General features: G+C 41.1%; 1 protein-coding gene across 1 annotated transcript in view; it reads right to left on the reverse strand.

Moving 5' to 3' along the window:
* Positions 1 to 1924: 1924 nt before the first annotated feature.
* RFT1 (RFT1 homolog) overlaps positions 1925 to 16867 on the reverse strand; it is a 100676-nt gene continuing 85733 nt past the window's right edge. Inside the window, exons 12-13 of the mRNA XM_069206387.1 lie at positions 4427 to 4676; positions 1925 to 3143 (exon numbers count right to left, since the gene is read on the reverse strand). Coding sequence (XP_069062488.1) covers positions 2976 to 3143; positions 4427 to 4676 — 418 coding nt within the window. The 3' untranslated portion in view covers positions 1925 to 2975. The remainder of the gene's footprint in view (positions 3144 to 4426; positions 4677 to 16867) is intronic.

A 16867-nucleotide genomic window follows, 5' to 3' on the forward strand; every position in this document is an offset into this window, starting at 1 on the left:
TGCCCACCACGTCCTGGATCCTTAGCTGATTCTGAAGCATACTCCTTCCCCGGAAGAAATACATCTTTTGAGCTTGGAGCTCACAGATAAAAAAAATTAAGAAACGAGAGGCTACCACAATACCGTTAATCAGCTCGTCGTTGATGCCTCTTTGGGCAGCCAACTTTAGATTTCACCTGCTGAGACATTTTGCAGGTTTGTGGTTAACCTCGAACTCCAGTCCAGAACCAAGGCTCCCACAGCACCTCTGGATGTAATCTGTCTGCTGACATCAACCCCAAAGCTGGATCCAAGCTGCAGGCGACCCCGCCACCAAGCCCTGTCTACCAAGACAAGTACCAGAAAAGTTTCTAAGTGGAAAGGCTTCACTAGGACCTACTATGCCCCTGTATCTGACAGATACTCCATCGTGGTTGATCAGAAACTTTGACTTTGGCGCAGACCCCAGACTTTGAGGCTCATAACCTACAGCTAGCAGTGAAAGACAATGATTTATGATCCTTTTTTGAGTGAATTGCAGTGATTTTTGAAAACCTTTGAAAAACCATAACTCGGGTTCCCTTCATCAGATTTTTGTTGTTTTGCCTCTATTTAAAGATAACAATATATACTATTTTTATAAATTGGAGTTGGATTTTTATTGTTTTGTGTATTCTACTTATTGACTGTTTTGGTAGTCATAAATGCTTTACACTTGTATTCTTTGAGTTAAGCCTGCCTGCTCTGTACCACTGCTAGGCAGACTGGGTTTAAGTTAATATAAATGGACCTGATACACAATAGTGACATTATAAATTGGTGAGGTCTCACAACCACCCCAATTCACAATCCACATTCTCACACAACCTAAAATACCTGTCTGTGTCTTCTAGTGATGCAATGAATACAAAATGTGAAATGCAGGTATTGTTACATGGTAAAAACCTGACTGAGCAGCGTTGGTTACCTGGGAAAAAGAGGGTTTTCTTTAAGAAAATTTGAGTTGTAAAATTCAAACTTCTGCTTAAACGCAATTGTGCAGTAATCAGAATTCTGAGACGTGAGGTCATTACCTCATCTCAGTACTTTTAACTTTGTGAATTTCAGCAAAGTTAAACCTAGCTAAATTTACTGGAGAAAAAGACATGGTAGCTTCTGGTACATACAGAATTTGGTGTAAAAACCCTAGCGTGGTTTCTTATTCCCAATAGTAAAACTCCGAATTAGAGATATTTACAGCACCTGATAAATACTGCGTCCTACAGTTTGAATTAGTAGGAAGGGGCGAGGTATGTTCCACAACTATTAAATACCTCACCCCATCCGGCCCACTGTTAATCAGGGCCTTTGTATAGTTCTCAATGCCCTAAGATTTGACAGACCTGCTTCCTCAGATAAACGTGTATGTCCTAGTTAGGTCCTTGCACTTTGTCTAATTGGTTCAGGCTCAGACTTAGACCTATACATTTAAAAAATAGAATGGGAGGCACAGAGTTTCACTTAGGCATCTAAGGCATGGAAGGGTCTCCTGCTTCATCTTCAGACAATTGTGCATTGCCTGGAAAGAAGATTATCTTAAAAACCTGATTATTTAGTCTTTAACAGTGTTAAGACTCTTATGAAGCACATTTTTCAGTTATGTGTATTATTGTGTGATTTGTCACTAAGAAGCTTTCTAGGGAGGATGCATGATTTAGGAAAAATCAACATAAAATAAGACCCCAGCAAAAAACTGGAAACAAACGGAAAACTGGATTTTCAGAACACAGAAACAATAACTCTAAAGAAAAATGCTGAAATATTTGAGTGGTATATTAACATCATGAAAGGCAAGTAATAGAAACCTTTACTTTGGTACACGTGGCACTGCCCTGGATTCCACTGGTCTCAGGGGCCATGTAGACAGAACCAGGAATAATAGATATAAACAGAGCTTAAGAAGCCATTTTTATTACTTTCTGTTGTTTCACTCGTTCCCCCTCATCTAACCACTAAGCAGCAAATATGAGGGTGTTGAGGGGCCAACTGATAGACAAGAAGACAACCATGATGTCATCAAGTGTCAAAAGGTGTGCAATGTTATTTTGTTACTCTTGAAATTTGGTCACATGATTAGTTTGATATTGTTTTAAATAATCTCTACGAAATTAAAGAAGCAGCACTATTGGGTAAAAATGCTGGTTTAAAACTCCTGAAAAGGGCTCGCGCTTCACAGATGCTGATGGAGAGCAGCTGCATAAAACAAAAAAAAACTCCACATTTTACAGTAAGTACAATGTTCTTGCTCCTGTGGCCACCTCCTTCAACTACTAGTCTCTGCTGGACATTCTCTTGATTTGCAGACCACTCTGGAACAATGAGGAATTAAACCGCTCTAGCTGTTGGTAGCAATCTTGGAACTGTCACAAACCTCTTCGTTTGCCAGGCAACTGCCACCTCGCACTGTCCGTTTGGCCACCATTTGTTCCCCTAGATCCCAAGTCTTCCTTGGTTCTCCTTCTTCACTCTCACATATGTTGTCTATTGCACATCTGATTTCCACAGTTTATGCCAAATGCAGGTAGTAACACCTTTGTTAAGTGTATTTCGGTACTATCTGTGTGTCTTTTGGCTTTAACTTACTTCAGTATTTCATACTTGTGTGCTCTTGTGGATAGTTTACTTTCCTTATCTTCTGGCTGCTTTGCTCCTATGCAGCCCGGGCGTGTGTTGCCTGACGTTGCCTTCACAGATGAAAAAGGCTTGTAACAAAGGATCAGGAACAGGCTGCTCTCATGCATGGTGTCTTGCAATGTGAGGTACAAAACAAGCAATTCATTTGTTTAGGTAACTTTCTGTTGAGAAAAGAGTTTAACTTTGAAATCCTGGTTTATAATGTTGGGATTATTAGGTAACCTGATGTCTATAGGTTCAACGTATGACGTTGATGAGGCAGTCTGTATGCTACTACAGCACTGTGTAATGACTGTTTACTGTACTGGACATTTTGTGCTAGTTCATTCTGTACTTTTCTTTCTGTATTGGAGTAAAAACTGAGTTCTTATAAAGTGAATCAGCTTAGTCTCCTTGAAGATAATTGCAATAAGACAAGCAGTGCAGCACAATGCTCCCACAGCAATGTGTATTAACCGTGGCAGCCAGCCTTTTTCACAGCAGAACAAAACCTAAAAGGCAAAAAAAAATAACATTAAAAAGTTAGAATTGAAATGTAGGCATGGAAAATTATTTAATTCTAATAGGACATATGCATACATTGCAATGGAACCACGTACGCTATGTGAAAACATTTCAAAGAGGCCTCTCTCACAGTAAGTAGAAACAGATTATACGGTATTGTAATCACATTCCCCAAACAATGCACCAAACCGCATTAGGAGTCAGGCAGCAAGTTACACACTAATGGTGCTTGGCAGAAAAAATGCTAAGTGGCATAGCTGCCTATCTGGGAATGTATTGGTTTTGTGCATGAAAATCTGAGTGGTGATCTGATCCTGACATTGCTCATTGCATTTAGACAAGTAATGGAGTGAAGAGGCAAGAAATGAATGAGCTTTAAATCAATTAGTTTTGTACATGTGTTTCGTTAGAGGAGTGTGGGGTATGGGCGCGGGAAGTACTTCTGGTGTGACATGGTAGCTCCAAGAGAGTACAGTCTTGAAGTGGAAAGAAGTAATAGACGTTACGAATCATAATGCTAGCACAGTAACACTTTGCTAGACACAATGGAGGCCAAGGGGAGTCTTCCCAATGAAATGCAAAGGTATGTACAGATGCTTTGTGACTAATGTAGCAGCTGCAATGCATGGAATGGTTAATGTCTGCCAAGAACAAGTGTTAACCATTTGCAAAGCATAAGCTGCAGATCTGAAAACGTACACTCTGACTGTGCAGGTTGCAGACAACTCAAGGTACAGAGTGTGTTCTCATGGACCGCTATGTGCACACTCCACAGTCAGAATCAATGTATATCTCTTGTGGCATTGTGAGACCTGCCCTTTTTTTTTAGGAGCAGGTATCAAAATGGTGGTATACTCTGATTTTGAATGCTGGTATAATAGTTTACTGTCCCATGTAGGTTTCCATCTCAGCAAATCAGAATGAGTCACAAGCTGAAGCCTGCCTCATTAAAATTACCATTATCAAAGTTGGCAGCTGGCAATTTTTTTGTTGACTATCCTTTTGTGTTGTGTTGGCTTTGAAATTCATTTGCACCTCAAAGGGAGAGGCAAACATTGTTCTGTGGCCGGTCTCTTTGAGACATCAGTCCAGGTGTGTTTAACTTAACAATATTCATCTGACCAGTACTTCAAACCACGGTTTCAGTCAAATGTATCACATACAAAACTATAAAGTACAGTATAAAGTACCCCCTGGGGAACAAGGAGGATTACATGTGCAAGCGGTCCTTCTAATTGGGCAATCCAATCATTTGAAACACCTGACTCACCTCTGAATAACTGGTGACAAGTCCACTGATAAAATATACCAGTAAGATGGTGGGGGATAATATCAAGCCCATCAAAGGCGTTTGTGTACTAACTCTGTAGTACTTGTAAATGTAGAGAACGCTGTGGGCTATTCGAAGTCCCATGTTGAAGCAGTTCGCCAGAATGAAACCCATACTTCCAAGCCACCAGGTCAAAAAGTAGGAGAAACATAAGAAGGTAAATGACAGCACCAACATGACAAAGTTATACCTAAAAGAAAATAAAGGACAACAGTAAGCAATGCATTTCCTTTAGTACTTATGCCAAGTGATCAAAGGTATTATGTTAACTTTGAAGGAACTGTCTGTTCATATGTTCCTCAATAACAAGTCCTCATTATGGTTTTGTGAACAACAAAAACAAAGAAAATCTTTATACAGCCAAGCATGCGATGCTCGAAGGTGATATCCAACAGGGAACAGAACATGTTTTGTAGTAAATACTAGTAGTTTTTCCTTTTAAACCTAGTTTTGCATGTTAAACCAAATGAGCTACAAAAATTGAACTTATAATTATTCACACGATGGAGCAACTATACTCATTCAGTAGTGACAGAAACCAAGGAAAATTCTGTAAACCATAAAGTAGCCAAAAAGTGAGCCTGACCTAGAGTAACCTTAGAAAAATGAGAAATGCGTCCATGTACCTGCTGTGTACATTCTTGAGATAAAAGTGAATGTTTACTGAGGCACAGGTTCAGTATCCTTGAACAAGTAGCATCTGACGAAGCAGGGGAGAATTCTTGAGAATAAGAGTCAAAAGGATTGACAGAAACTATATGTATTGTCCTGAAGATAAGAATGGTCTTTAAATATCTGGGCTCTGAAAAATACTTTATCCTTTCTATGGCTTTTAAGAAACAAAGAATGAATTTCCAAAGCTGTAAATTAAATTAATAAGCTTGATTTCGAAAACAAGCAGGCTGGTGTAATCCCTACTTTGCTCTTGATTCACAAACCAAGCCAGAAACAGATTACGATCCCACTGAGGAATGCAGACCCTTAGTAGCAAATGAAGATAGACTAAACAAATTTTATGGCAAGACCGGAGGCTCCTATTATACTTTAGTCTTTTCTTTATTTCTAAAAGCAGCTGCAGTCAAGAATAAAAACTACTGATCTCATAAGACAAACAAAAGTAGCCACTGGTGATCAAAAGGTAGTCCAAAGTAATGCACCAATCACTAACAATCTGCTCCAATACTACCTATCTTGACTGAGAACAGCCCTCTTTTCTTGCTGCTCGCAGTCAAGATAAGTATTATTTACCCTTCATATTCATTTTTTATTACTGGTTTTTATAACGTGTTTGGTGTTCGCACTGTTTTTTACTATTGGTATGCCATCATTGTTATGCCTGTACATATTTCTTATCTTGTTTAGTCGGCTTGTAGCCGCATTCTAACTTCGTGCCTCGCGTTGCGCACCCGTTTTCCCTAACTGCTGTTTGAAGCCGTTTCTTTTCTCAGCGCGCAGTAGCCATATTCTACCGCTCGCTGAGGGGGAATCCGCTCTTTTCAAGACGCTTACCGTTTCCCTCAGCTAACGCTTCTGGTGGCTATCTTTTTCCAACGCCGGACTCCTCGTTTCTAATTAGGGACTTCCTGGTATCATCTCTGCAAGTATTTTGTCCCACCCATAGGCGGAGCCTGTCTGTTTTTCTCACTTCTGTGGGAAATGTAACCCTTTCCTCCCTCTCATTTATTTTTTCCAACCATTTGCTGCCACCATGGACAGCTCTTCTGTTTCACACTTAACTCAGGAGGAGGAGGAAGACGTCCTTAAAGAAAATGTAAATGACTTTATCCAGTTGTCTGTTGATCAAGCTATTTCAGCTTCATGGCAACAATTGTCAAAAACGTTGGATAATTCAGTCGTCAATTTGGTGTCTAAAACCATGCTGGCCCAATCTGTGGGTGAAAGCAGAAAGCGTCCTATACCATCAAAAAATACGAAAACGACGCTATTGGTTAGTGACAATGTCTCACATAGGACAGAGGACATGGCTCCTCAAAGGCCTCCTTTTAAGGAGGGGTTAATATCTAAATCTTAAAAAGAAATCATGGTTAAATCGAAACATATATCCTCTCATATCACTATATCTAAGATATTAGACATGGACGACGAGATGCATGACCCTAATAGGGATTCGGACATTTCCGACAAGGACATTGGAGATATTTTCTCCCCTCCTCCTCACAAAAAACCCAAATCTGGGTCCCAAGATTTTTCAGGGCCTTGCACAATACTAGATGCACAAGGGGTTCCAATGTTCGACCCGAGCGACATCCAACATCCAAATTCTACAGAGTGGTTTCCCACTGATCATGTGGCAGATTACATAACAGCCAGATTACGCACCCCCTTGGACAAACAGGAACAGGCAAAACTCAAATCTGAATGCACCAGCCCTGCCCTTTCTTCCAAAATCACAGCAACTCCTACAATTGACTCATATCTAATCACTTTCTTCACTAAATACGGGAAAGACCCGCGTAAAGGAGTCGACAGAGCTTGGTCTACATGCCAAGATAAACTTTTAGATATCGTGGGACCTCTAGCCAGCATTTTCGATTTGGCCGAAACAGCCCGGCTAGAACATGCTTCCATTGATCCTGTGGAACTATCCTTGTGGGCCCAACGTGCTGTTTGTTTACTTGGAAATGCAAATTCTTCAATCACACATGATTGCAGGAAGGGTCTCCTGCTTAAACTTGATCCCAAATTGGTCAACTTAGCCGGATCAGATCCCGGTGTAAAGGCAGAAGGTTTGCTATTTGGAGACTCTTTTATTAAAGAGTTGAGCAAGTACGTTGCAACATTCTCCTCCCTCGACAAAGCACAACAATCCCTGAAAAAGATGTTTTCAGCACAGGTTTTTACCAGGGCCGGCAAGGGCAGGAACCGCTTTGCCAGCCGTTCCTATGCCAACCAAGGCTCCCACTGTTTCTACAATAATAACACATTCCAGGACTACAGACCGCAATTCTTCCCCCAAAGAAACAGGGGCTTGAGAAACAAAGGAAACCATAACTCCAGATTCTCTGCTCAATTTGGTAAGTCAAAATTTCCGTTCACCAATTGTAGGGGGTCGTATTTCTCTGTGCCTGTCAAAATGGAGGGAACTCACAGTAGATCCCTGGTTTCTAAATACAGTTCAGGGTTATGTCATAGAGCTCTTTTCAGAGCCTTTTCAATCAAGTTTTCCTTCCCCTTCTCAGTTTTCTCTTCAAATGACAGAATTAATTTCTTTAGAAATTCAATCTCTTCTAAAAAAAAAAAAAAACAGGCAATAGCTCCTTGTTCACTAGATCCTTCAGGTTTTCTCAGCTCAGTATTTCTAGTCCAGAAAAAGAACAAAAAGATGCATCCGGTTATCAATCTAAAACAGTTCAATCAATTTGTACTATATCGTCACTTCAAAATGGAAACTATTCTACATCTCAGAGATACATTGCCCCAGGGAGATTGGATGGTAAAGCTAGACCTACACGACGCATATCTTACAGTTCCTATCCCCCCGGACTCTCAGAAATGTCTTCAATTCCAATGGGCCGGTCAGACTTTCCATTTCACTTCCCTTCCTTTTGGCCTGTCTTCCGCTCCATGGTGCTTCACAAAACTAATGAAACCAGTAGCGGCCTTTCTCAGAGCTCGAGGCACCAGATTAATCATCTACTTGGACGATATTCTGATCATGAATCAGAATCGCACTTTCCTTCTGTCCCAGGTTCATCTTACTTGCACTCTTCTTAGAGATCTAGGCTTTATTATAAATTACGAAAAATCTTCCTTGGATTCGACCCAAATCATCGAGTTCCTAGGTCTCCAGGTAGACTCTGTTTCGGCTACTCTTCTTCTTCCGTCATCAAAGATCAAGTCCATAAAGTCAGAAATTCTACAGATTTTACGCAGTTCTCGGCTATCCCTCAGATCCCTGGAAAGGATCGTAGGCCTCCTCTCTTCTTCAATCCAAGCTATCTTTCCAGGTCTGTTACATTACAGTGCATTGCAGAGACTAAAACTTCATCACCTTCAAAAAGGTCTAGCTTATACAGATTCCATAGTTTTAGACCAAGATCCTCGTTCGGAACTTCAATGTTGAATAGACCATTTAGACGCCTGGAACGGCAGGACTAACTTCGCATCAGCCCCAGAACTTGTATTAGAATCAGATGCAAGTCTGTTGGGTTGGGGAGCCCAGTGTGGTCCAATCTCGACCGGAGGATCATGGTCTCTACAGGAGTCAAACTTGCACATAAACTGTTTAGAGATGTTTGCTGGCTCCTTTGCAATCAGGAGCCCCGCAAGAGACAGAGTTTCCTGTTCGGTTCTTCTCAGAATGGACAACATTTCCGCGGTTCATTACATCAGCCACTTGGGAGGCACAAAATCCAAACCTTTAGCGGAATTAGCAAAAGGGTTTTGGGAGTTCTGTCTTCAAAACAGAATCTCGGTCCAAGCAGAGTATCTACCTGGCAACCTCAATTTTGTAGTGGATTGGTATTCTCGCCGCTTCTGGGACTCCAGCGACTGGATGCTCATTGCGCAGGTTTTCAACAACATTCTCTGCAAATGGGGGTCCTTCCACATAGACCTTTTTGTATCCCGTCTCAATGCACAACTTCCACAATTCTTCAGTTGGCACCCGGATCCACTAGCCCTTGCCTTCGATGTGTTTTCTCAGGATGGGCATCCTCCCTAAATTATGCTTTTCCTCCCTTCATTTTGATTTCCAGAGTGCTGGCGCAGGGCAGACGTCAGCAAGCCTCTCTAGTTCTCATAGTCCCTTTCTGGCATTCCCAGGTGTGGTTCCCTACTCTACGTTCTCAGATCTCTTGACCAGCCATCACGGCCTCCGCCACAGTCTGATACTCCAGAATGTCCTTACCCTTTCGGCTTGGAAAATATCGGGGAATCCCAACCTAGCATACCTATTTCGGCAGAAGCTTCAAACTTCATTGACATAGCAAGAGCTCCAGGAACAAAGAAAACATATAGATCAGCTTGGTCTCTCTGGCATAGCTGGTGTGTGGGAAAACACGTTGATCCCTTTACAACAGATGTAACTCTGATTATCAACTTCCTGGCGGCGGAAGCCAGCAAAAGGTAAGTCCTTTTGCACTATCAACCTGTATAGATCTGCAATCGCTTCTTCACACTCTTACATCCAGGGAAAACTGGTTGGAGAGCATCCTTTGGTGTGCCGGCTTCTGAAGGGAGTAAAATTTTACAATCCTCCGAAACCTAAATACAGTTTGTTATGGGATGTTAATGCTGTTTTGAATCTGTTTGTTTCCTGGCCAGACAATTCATTGTTCTCGTTAAAACAGCTTTCTGCTAAGCTCACCATGCTTTTATGCCTCGTTTCTTTCAAACGTTTATCTGATGTTAGAGCTCTAGATGTTACAGCTCGTCATTTTACAACCTCAGGTGTTATGTTTAATATGTTTAGGCATACTAAGACTAATCTCTCTTCAGTTTTTTAACCATTTTTTCTTGATCACCCTAAGCTATGTGTAGGCCAATGCTTAAAAGTTTATGAACCACAGAGAGCCGGTTTGAGAAATTCCTCCTCTACCCAACTCCTTATTTCTTTCAGAAAGCCTTTTAATCCTGTGTCCTCTCCAACCTTGGCTTGCTGGGTTAGTTGGATTATGTCCCTTGCTGGCATTGATACCTCCTCCTTTGGTGCCCATTCGGCTAGAGAAGCCATGGCATCCAAAGCCTCTTGGTCGGTTCTCGCCTTGAGGATATTCTCAGATCGGCTGACTGGTCTAATGACAATGTTTTTAGAGTTTTCTACTGTAAACCAATTCAACATGCCTCTCTAAATGTGATCAATACGCTTTAAAATAGCATAATAGGAGCCTCAGGTCTTGCCATAAAATGTAGATTTTCCTAGTAATTTATGAAGGAAAGTCTTAATTTTATTAAAGATACGGAGGCGAGTACTATCCTGCCTCTACAAATGCTAACGCTCTTGTTTTTTACCCTCTCTTCCAGCATCTACATCGACACAACAGACCTCTTCTTAGAGATCCTTCCTCCATTTCTTCGTCTACAAGGTCTTCTACTCCACCTGCCTTCGGGAACATTCAGTTGCTAGATCAGCGCACGTTTCCGGATTTTGTTCAGAGACTTTTGTTCATTCTACAATAAATTCTATCGTTTAGCATGGCTACTTGTATTTGTTGTTCTATTATTCCGTTATTTGTTACTTATTAACCTCGCACAAGAAAAGAGGGCTGTTCTCAGTTAAGATAGGTATTATTAGAGCGGATTGTTAGTGATTGGTGCATTACTTTGGGCTACTTTTGTTCGCCTTATGGGATCGGTAGTTTTTATTCTTGACTGCAGCTGCTATTAGAAATAAAGAAAAGACTAAAGCACAATACTCACCTCTGTGTCTTTAATAAAATTAAGACTTTCCTTCATAAATTACTCGGAAAATCTACATTGTTTAATGTCAGGGTTCTCCAATGAAATGGCCGGGGAAAGAGAAACCCTGCAGACCCTGATTACGGAAAGGTAATCCTGGAAACAGTCCACATGAGTGTTTGAATAGACCAGTTATCCCTGGGAAAAGAATAGACCTCATTAACATCTTGGAGCACTAACCTAGTGAAATTGCAATCAACATGCGCTTCCCAACAGGTTATACGCTTTTGAGGTCTGACTGTGGTGTGAATTTGTTTAGCTGGAGCCATGTACTGTAAAGCTTTGAATCACAGAAAGATTGAAACTTCAGTTTTAATAAATATGACAGAACACCTTCTCTGAAAACATTGCACATCTAGATTTGTGCATTATTATAGCTATGTATTTATTGCTGTAATGAGTAACGATGGTACTTTGAATCAGCTAAAATTCAATTTTAAATCCTATCTATTCTTGATTCGCCCACTATATTGTTACTGTACATACTGGATGTTTCCAAATCAATGTATGCACAACTCATTGACAGTGATGGTATAAAATTGAAATCCGGTAAATAGGATTTCAGCCTATCAAGCTGTTTAGTCCAATGTGTGGTCCGATTATTGCTGGTCAGCGATAATGATTCCGAAGTCGTCACAGTACTAAAGGTGCCCTTCTCCTTTTAAGAGAATAAACTGATTATTTGATGTTTATCCTTGACACAGAAACAACACGTATCTTACTGTAAAACACCATGCAGAAATATCCATTACTGGCAGTTCTACATTTGAAACAAAGATCTGATTGATGCGGAATCATAATGAGCCCATTTTTGAAACCGTAATAGGTGTGTTCAAGGTTGATTGATCTACTGAGTAGCAGCAACTTTGGAGAGGCTAACTTACTATCCTTCCCAATAATAACATTACACAAACAACTGACAGAGAAACACTCTCATCAGAGATGGATAGGCTGTTGTGTTATACGTATGTATGTTTATTGTATTTCTATAATGCTATATTTCTTTAGCGCAAACCTCAACAAAAGACAACAAAGCGTTGTACATGGTCAAAGACAAGCATAAAGTCAGTGAGTAAGAGGAGAAGAAGCCCAGTTAAAAATGGTTAATACACTGTGAGGTAGTGTCTTTAAAGCTAGTCTTTAACTTGGTCCTGATACAGGGATGTTGTTCCAGTTCCTGTAACTGGGTGCATAAACAGAAAAGGCATGCTGTCTTGTTGTGTCCTTTTTACACTTAGTCTACAGTCTGATGTTCTCCTTGCTGCAGGTGTGTCAAAATCCACCAGAGTTGGCAAGCTTGTCGGCAAGACAAGCAGGAGTGCTGGATGTGATGACTTTGTAAAGGATACTGCTGGTTTTGAAGATGGTGCAGGCCAGCAAGAGGAACCAACTGAGTTCTATCAAGATGGGGCTGACGTTATCATATTAATTCAGGCTCTGGATGTGACCTGCTGCAGTGTGGGGAATGCACCAATGGGGTGCCAGTGTGGAGCCTTGGAGACCATGGAGTAGAGCATTACCACCATCCAGATGCAAGAGTACATGGGCTTGAGCAGCACTTTGGCAGTAGCTTTCTGAAAAAGTTGATTGACTTTCTGTCAAAGTCGAGCTGGTACCAGGGCAATTTTGCCTTTTTGGCAGTGTGTTCCTTGAGGGTGAAGTGAGGACCAGGGTGAATCCAAGTGACTTGGTAAATTCTCTCCTGGTTGGGTTTAGCTTCAGGTAAGAGCTAGCCATCAATTGGTCCTTTCATTTCAGGATGCAAAATGTCAAGTTGTCTTCAGTTGTGTGACCAGGTAGGGGAAAAGATGCAACATAGATTGGCTCCTATTTCAGAAGTGGTGTTTTGAGCAAACAGAAACTACAGACTTGATTTCATTTTAAGGTCTCTCTTGTGACAGTGCATGCATTTTTCCTTGCAAGAGAGGTTGTTTACTTTAAGGCGCTTGAAGCCCACCCATTGCTTACCATTCATTGTGACTCATTAAGTGCCGTCAAAATCTTTTGTCTGGAGCATGGTCCAAGGAATGATTGCTACATTTTAATTAGGGTTCTTCCACTGCTGGTGCTGTGATTAAGGCACTATTTTTCATATTATATTATCTTCCCCTACGTTTCTTGCTGCTTCTTCCCTCCCATCTCTCAACCCTCTTGTCCGTGCTGCCTCTTCCCTATCTCCACCCACCCTCCCTTCTGTTCTCTGTGTTGCCCCCACTTACCCGCCAGAGAAAACAAATAAGCGTTATGATGCAGTCATATCACTTTTTTAAATATTTCTATTTGTGCCTCGAAGCTCTTTCTTTGTTTTTTTCTTTTTTACTTTTAGCTATGCTCACAGCAGCCACACTGATCTACAACATGGCTAAAAGGCATAAGCAAAATCAATGGTTCTCCCATAGGCATATTGGCTTTGCCAATGCTTGTTTTATTTTAACATTTGGCCTTGTAAGAAGGAATTGGTGACTGTTTGTAGTATTTCAGGGCATTAGGAACAATGGACAAAGCAGAATTTAAACAAAAACACATAAGGGACATAGAGCAGGCATTTAACAAAACATTTGGGGCAAGGGTTCCAACTCTTTAAGGGCGAACGGGAATTGGGAACATCAAAATGGGGCACCAGGGCCATGTGGGAGCAGAGTGCCAGGTGCAAGTCTCGAGTAGGTCTGAGTGTGATCCAAAGTATTGCTGGAGGGGTTAAAGGTGAAAAGTTAAGAAATGTATTTGGAGAATCTGGCCCATTGTTAGCACCACAAAACTCTAAGTAATTCTCCTGCATTACTATATATGCTTCTTCTGCCCTTCGGTGCTTTGAAGCTAAATAGATGGCCTACTGTGCTCTTTAAACACCCTCTCTTGCTCAGTGCTAACACAACTCAATCCTGATTATTAGAAATTGGGTCTCTAGTTGGCAGAGGTATGCACCCTGTCCAAGTAGGGACCACAATCCTAGTCAGAATAAGTAACAACACAAATTAAATTATCCTGTGCTCATCCTCGGGCAGCTTGGCACTGAGCAGGCAGGCTTAACTAAGAAGGCAATGTGTAAACTATTTGTGCAATAAGTCATACAGTAACACAGTGAAAAAGTACTCCACACCAGTTTAGAACAATGGATAGTATTTATCTGAATAAAATAAGACCAAAATTACAAGAATCCAATATGCACAAGCTGAGATATTTTGTTTTTCAGAAGTTTAGGTAAATCTTAATCCATAGGAAACAATAGTTGTATCTTTTTAGCACAAAGTACCTGGGATGTGTCAAAACTAGTGACACAGAGGGCTGCAGAGGAGGTGATGCATCAGAAAGTAAAGCAATGCGTCAATTTTTCTGGTGTGGCAGAGGTGATGCATTGATTCTTTCCTCGCGGCAAGGTGATGCACCGATTGTGCAGTGCAGGAATATTTTGACGCCCAGGGATGATGCTTGGAAAATCCAAAACATGCTGCGATGATGAAAGAGACGATTTGAGAGGACCTGCAGTGATTTTCAGCTGCGAGACAAGCACTGTGTCGATTCTGCAGACGATGCATTGATTTTTGCAGGTATTGCGTCGATTTTCTGGCGCAGTGGATTTTCTCCCTTTGGTGAAGTCTTTCATGCCCCTGCGTCCTCTTAACAGGAGGAAAGCTCAGTCCAAGCCCTCGGAGATCACTCGTGGGGGAAGGCAAAGTCCTCCTAGCACAGTCAGGGAGCAGAAGGCATGAGGGCAACAAGCAGGAGAGCAGTCTTTCCAGAAAAGCAGCAAGGCAGTCCTTCTAACAGAGTCAAGTTGTTGGTTCAGAAGTGTCTGGTTTTAGGGGGTCACAGACCCAGTTTATATACCCAAATGTGCCCCTGAAGTGTGAGAGCCTCTCCACCCTTCCTGCCCAGGAAGACCCATCAGTATGTAGATGAATACAGATGCAGCTGAGTGTCCTATGTTTATGGCTATCTGGGTGGAATACACAAGGGGAGCTGTCAACTAGCACAGACCAGAAGTGGATTGGAGACAGGTTGTAAGGCAAAGAGAAAAGTAAGAACAGAGAAATGCCTACTTTTTAAAAGTGGCATTTCTAAAATAGTAATGTTAAAGCCAACTTCACCAGTAAGAAGAGTTTCCCGCTACCATTCCAACTATACCAAACATGACTATGCTACTCCCTTCAGATCCGAAATTACCACTCAGAAGTATACAAGGGAATGTCCATTGCTGGTCTATGAGAGAAGCAGGCTTCACAATAGTGAAAAGCGACTTTGGGAGTTTTTCAGTACCAGGACACGTAAAACGTACACGTGCATGTCCTGTCTTTTACTTAAATATCACCCTGCCTTATGGGCTACCTGGGGCTTACCTTAGGGGTGACTTATATGTATTAAATGAGTTTAAGGTTTGGCAAGTAGTTTTAAATGCCAAGTAGAAGTGGCAGTGAAACTGCACACATAGTCCTTGCAATGAGACATGGTTAAGGGGCTATATATGTGGGTGGCACAATCAATGCTGCAGGCCCACTAGTAGCATTAAATTTACAGGCCCTGGGTACAAATAGCGCACTTTACTAGGGACCTATAGGTAAATTAAATATGGGAATTGGGTAGGAGCAATAGTAACCATGTTTAGGGTAGAGGAGAACACAAGCACTTTAGCACTGGTCAGCAGTGGTAAAGTGCACAGAGTCCCAAAACCAGCAAAAATGAGACCAGAAAAATGGAGGAATGGAGGCAAAACGTTAGGGGAAGACCACCATAAGGGTGTCAGGTCTAACACTTGTCAAATGAGCTTAGCTAAGAAAAGTTGCTTAGGGCTAAAGCATATAGATAAGGCATCATGTTTTATGCTCATAAATTGCAGGAGCTGCGGAGTAAGTGCACAATGTGCCTCGTCAATAAGCTCCAATATAACCAATCCATCTTCAATTAACTAACAGAACTATATAACCAGTAACACAAGGGACAGGCTAAAGACATGGGACTTTGCCATAATTCTGAAATAATTTGAATAATGAATTATGAGGTTTATTCATTAACATGCACAAGACACAAAGTTAGCCAACAAATTCCTTCACAAACTGGTGATACTCAGCTGAAATAATTAGTTCTTTCTCTTTTCATTTAGGTGTGCAAAAAATACATATATTTAAGAAATGCAGTTATATGAACGAGTATTGTCAATGGAAATAAATCAGACAATGAAAAGCTACAATATACTCAATCACTAAAGGTGGTTTAAAACTAATGACTGAAGGAGGGGGCTCGAGGTTTTATTGAAGAAACCTTTTAACAATGCAACTTTATTAGAGAAATGAGTGGATGATGCAGTCCTTCATTAAGAGGAAAATTCATGAATGTAAGTGTATGTATTGACAAAAGAAACTCAAAATGCGTCAATTATGTTACAGGCTCAATATTTCTTGATCAATCGTTGACAATATAATCCAGTGAAAAGTTTTCTACACTTTATAAAAAAGAGCGCCCCAGATTTATTTATCAGGGCACATTGAGAATGGTGATAAATATGCATATTTATAAAGCGCAAACAAATACCCCTAAAGAGTGTCCTGGTGCTAAAAGGAGGAAGTAGCATCTTCCTGAACCGACCACGTTTGCAATGCTGTCGTTACTTGCCAAGTTTCACTGAATTATTGGGAGGTGGTGCTCCCTAGAATATTTGCAGTCAAACAAGTAAGCACTACACTGGCAATTATTTATGAATTTGGAGGAAGGGGAGTGCAAACCAAGGGACAAATGCTAAACGTATATGCTACCACTGTGCCTGCACATACAGCGTACATGGGGAGAATGGTAATGGGGTACTAGAGTCCCCCAGAAATGTGCACGTTTCCATAGGCAGTGTTTAAACACACAAGAAGAAGAAGAAATACAGGGTAAAATGGAGAACCTCTCAACGATAAGAAGATATTTTAGATGCATGCGTTACCAATATTTGTACTTGAAGGTATTAATTTTGATTTCCATACC

Source organism: Pleurodeles waltl, chromosome 9 (assembly GCF_031143425.1).
Source record: "Pleurodeles waltl isolate 20211129_DDA chromosome 9, aPleWal1.hap1.20221129, whole genome shotgun sequence".
NCBI classification, from domain to species: Eukaryota; Metazoa; Chordata; class Amphibia; order Caudata; family Salamandridae; genus Pleurodeles; species Pleurodeles waltl.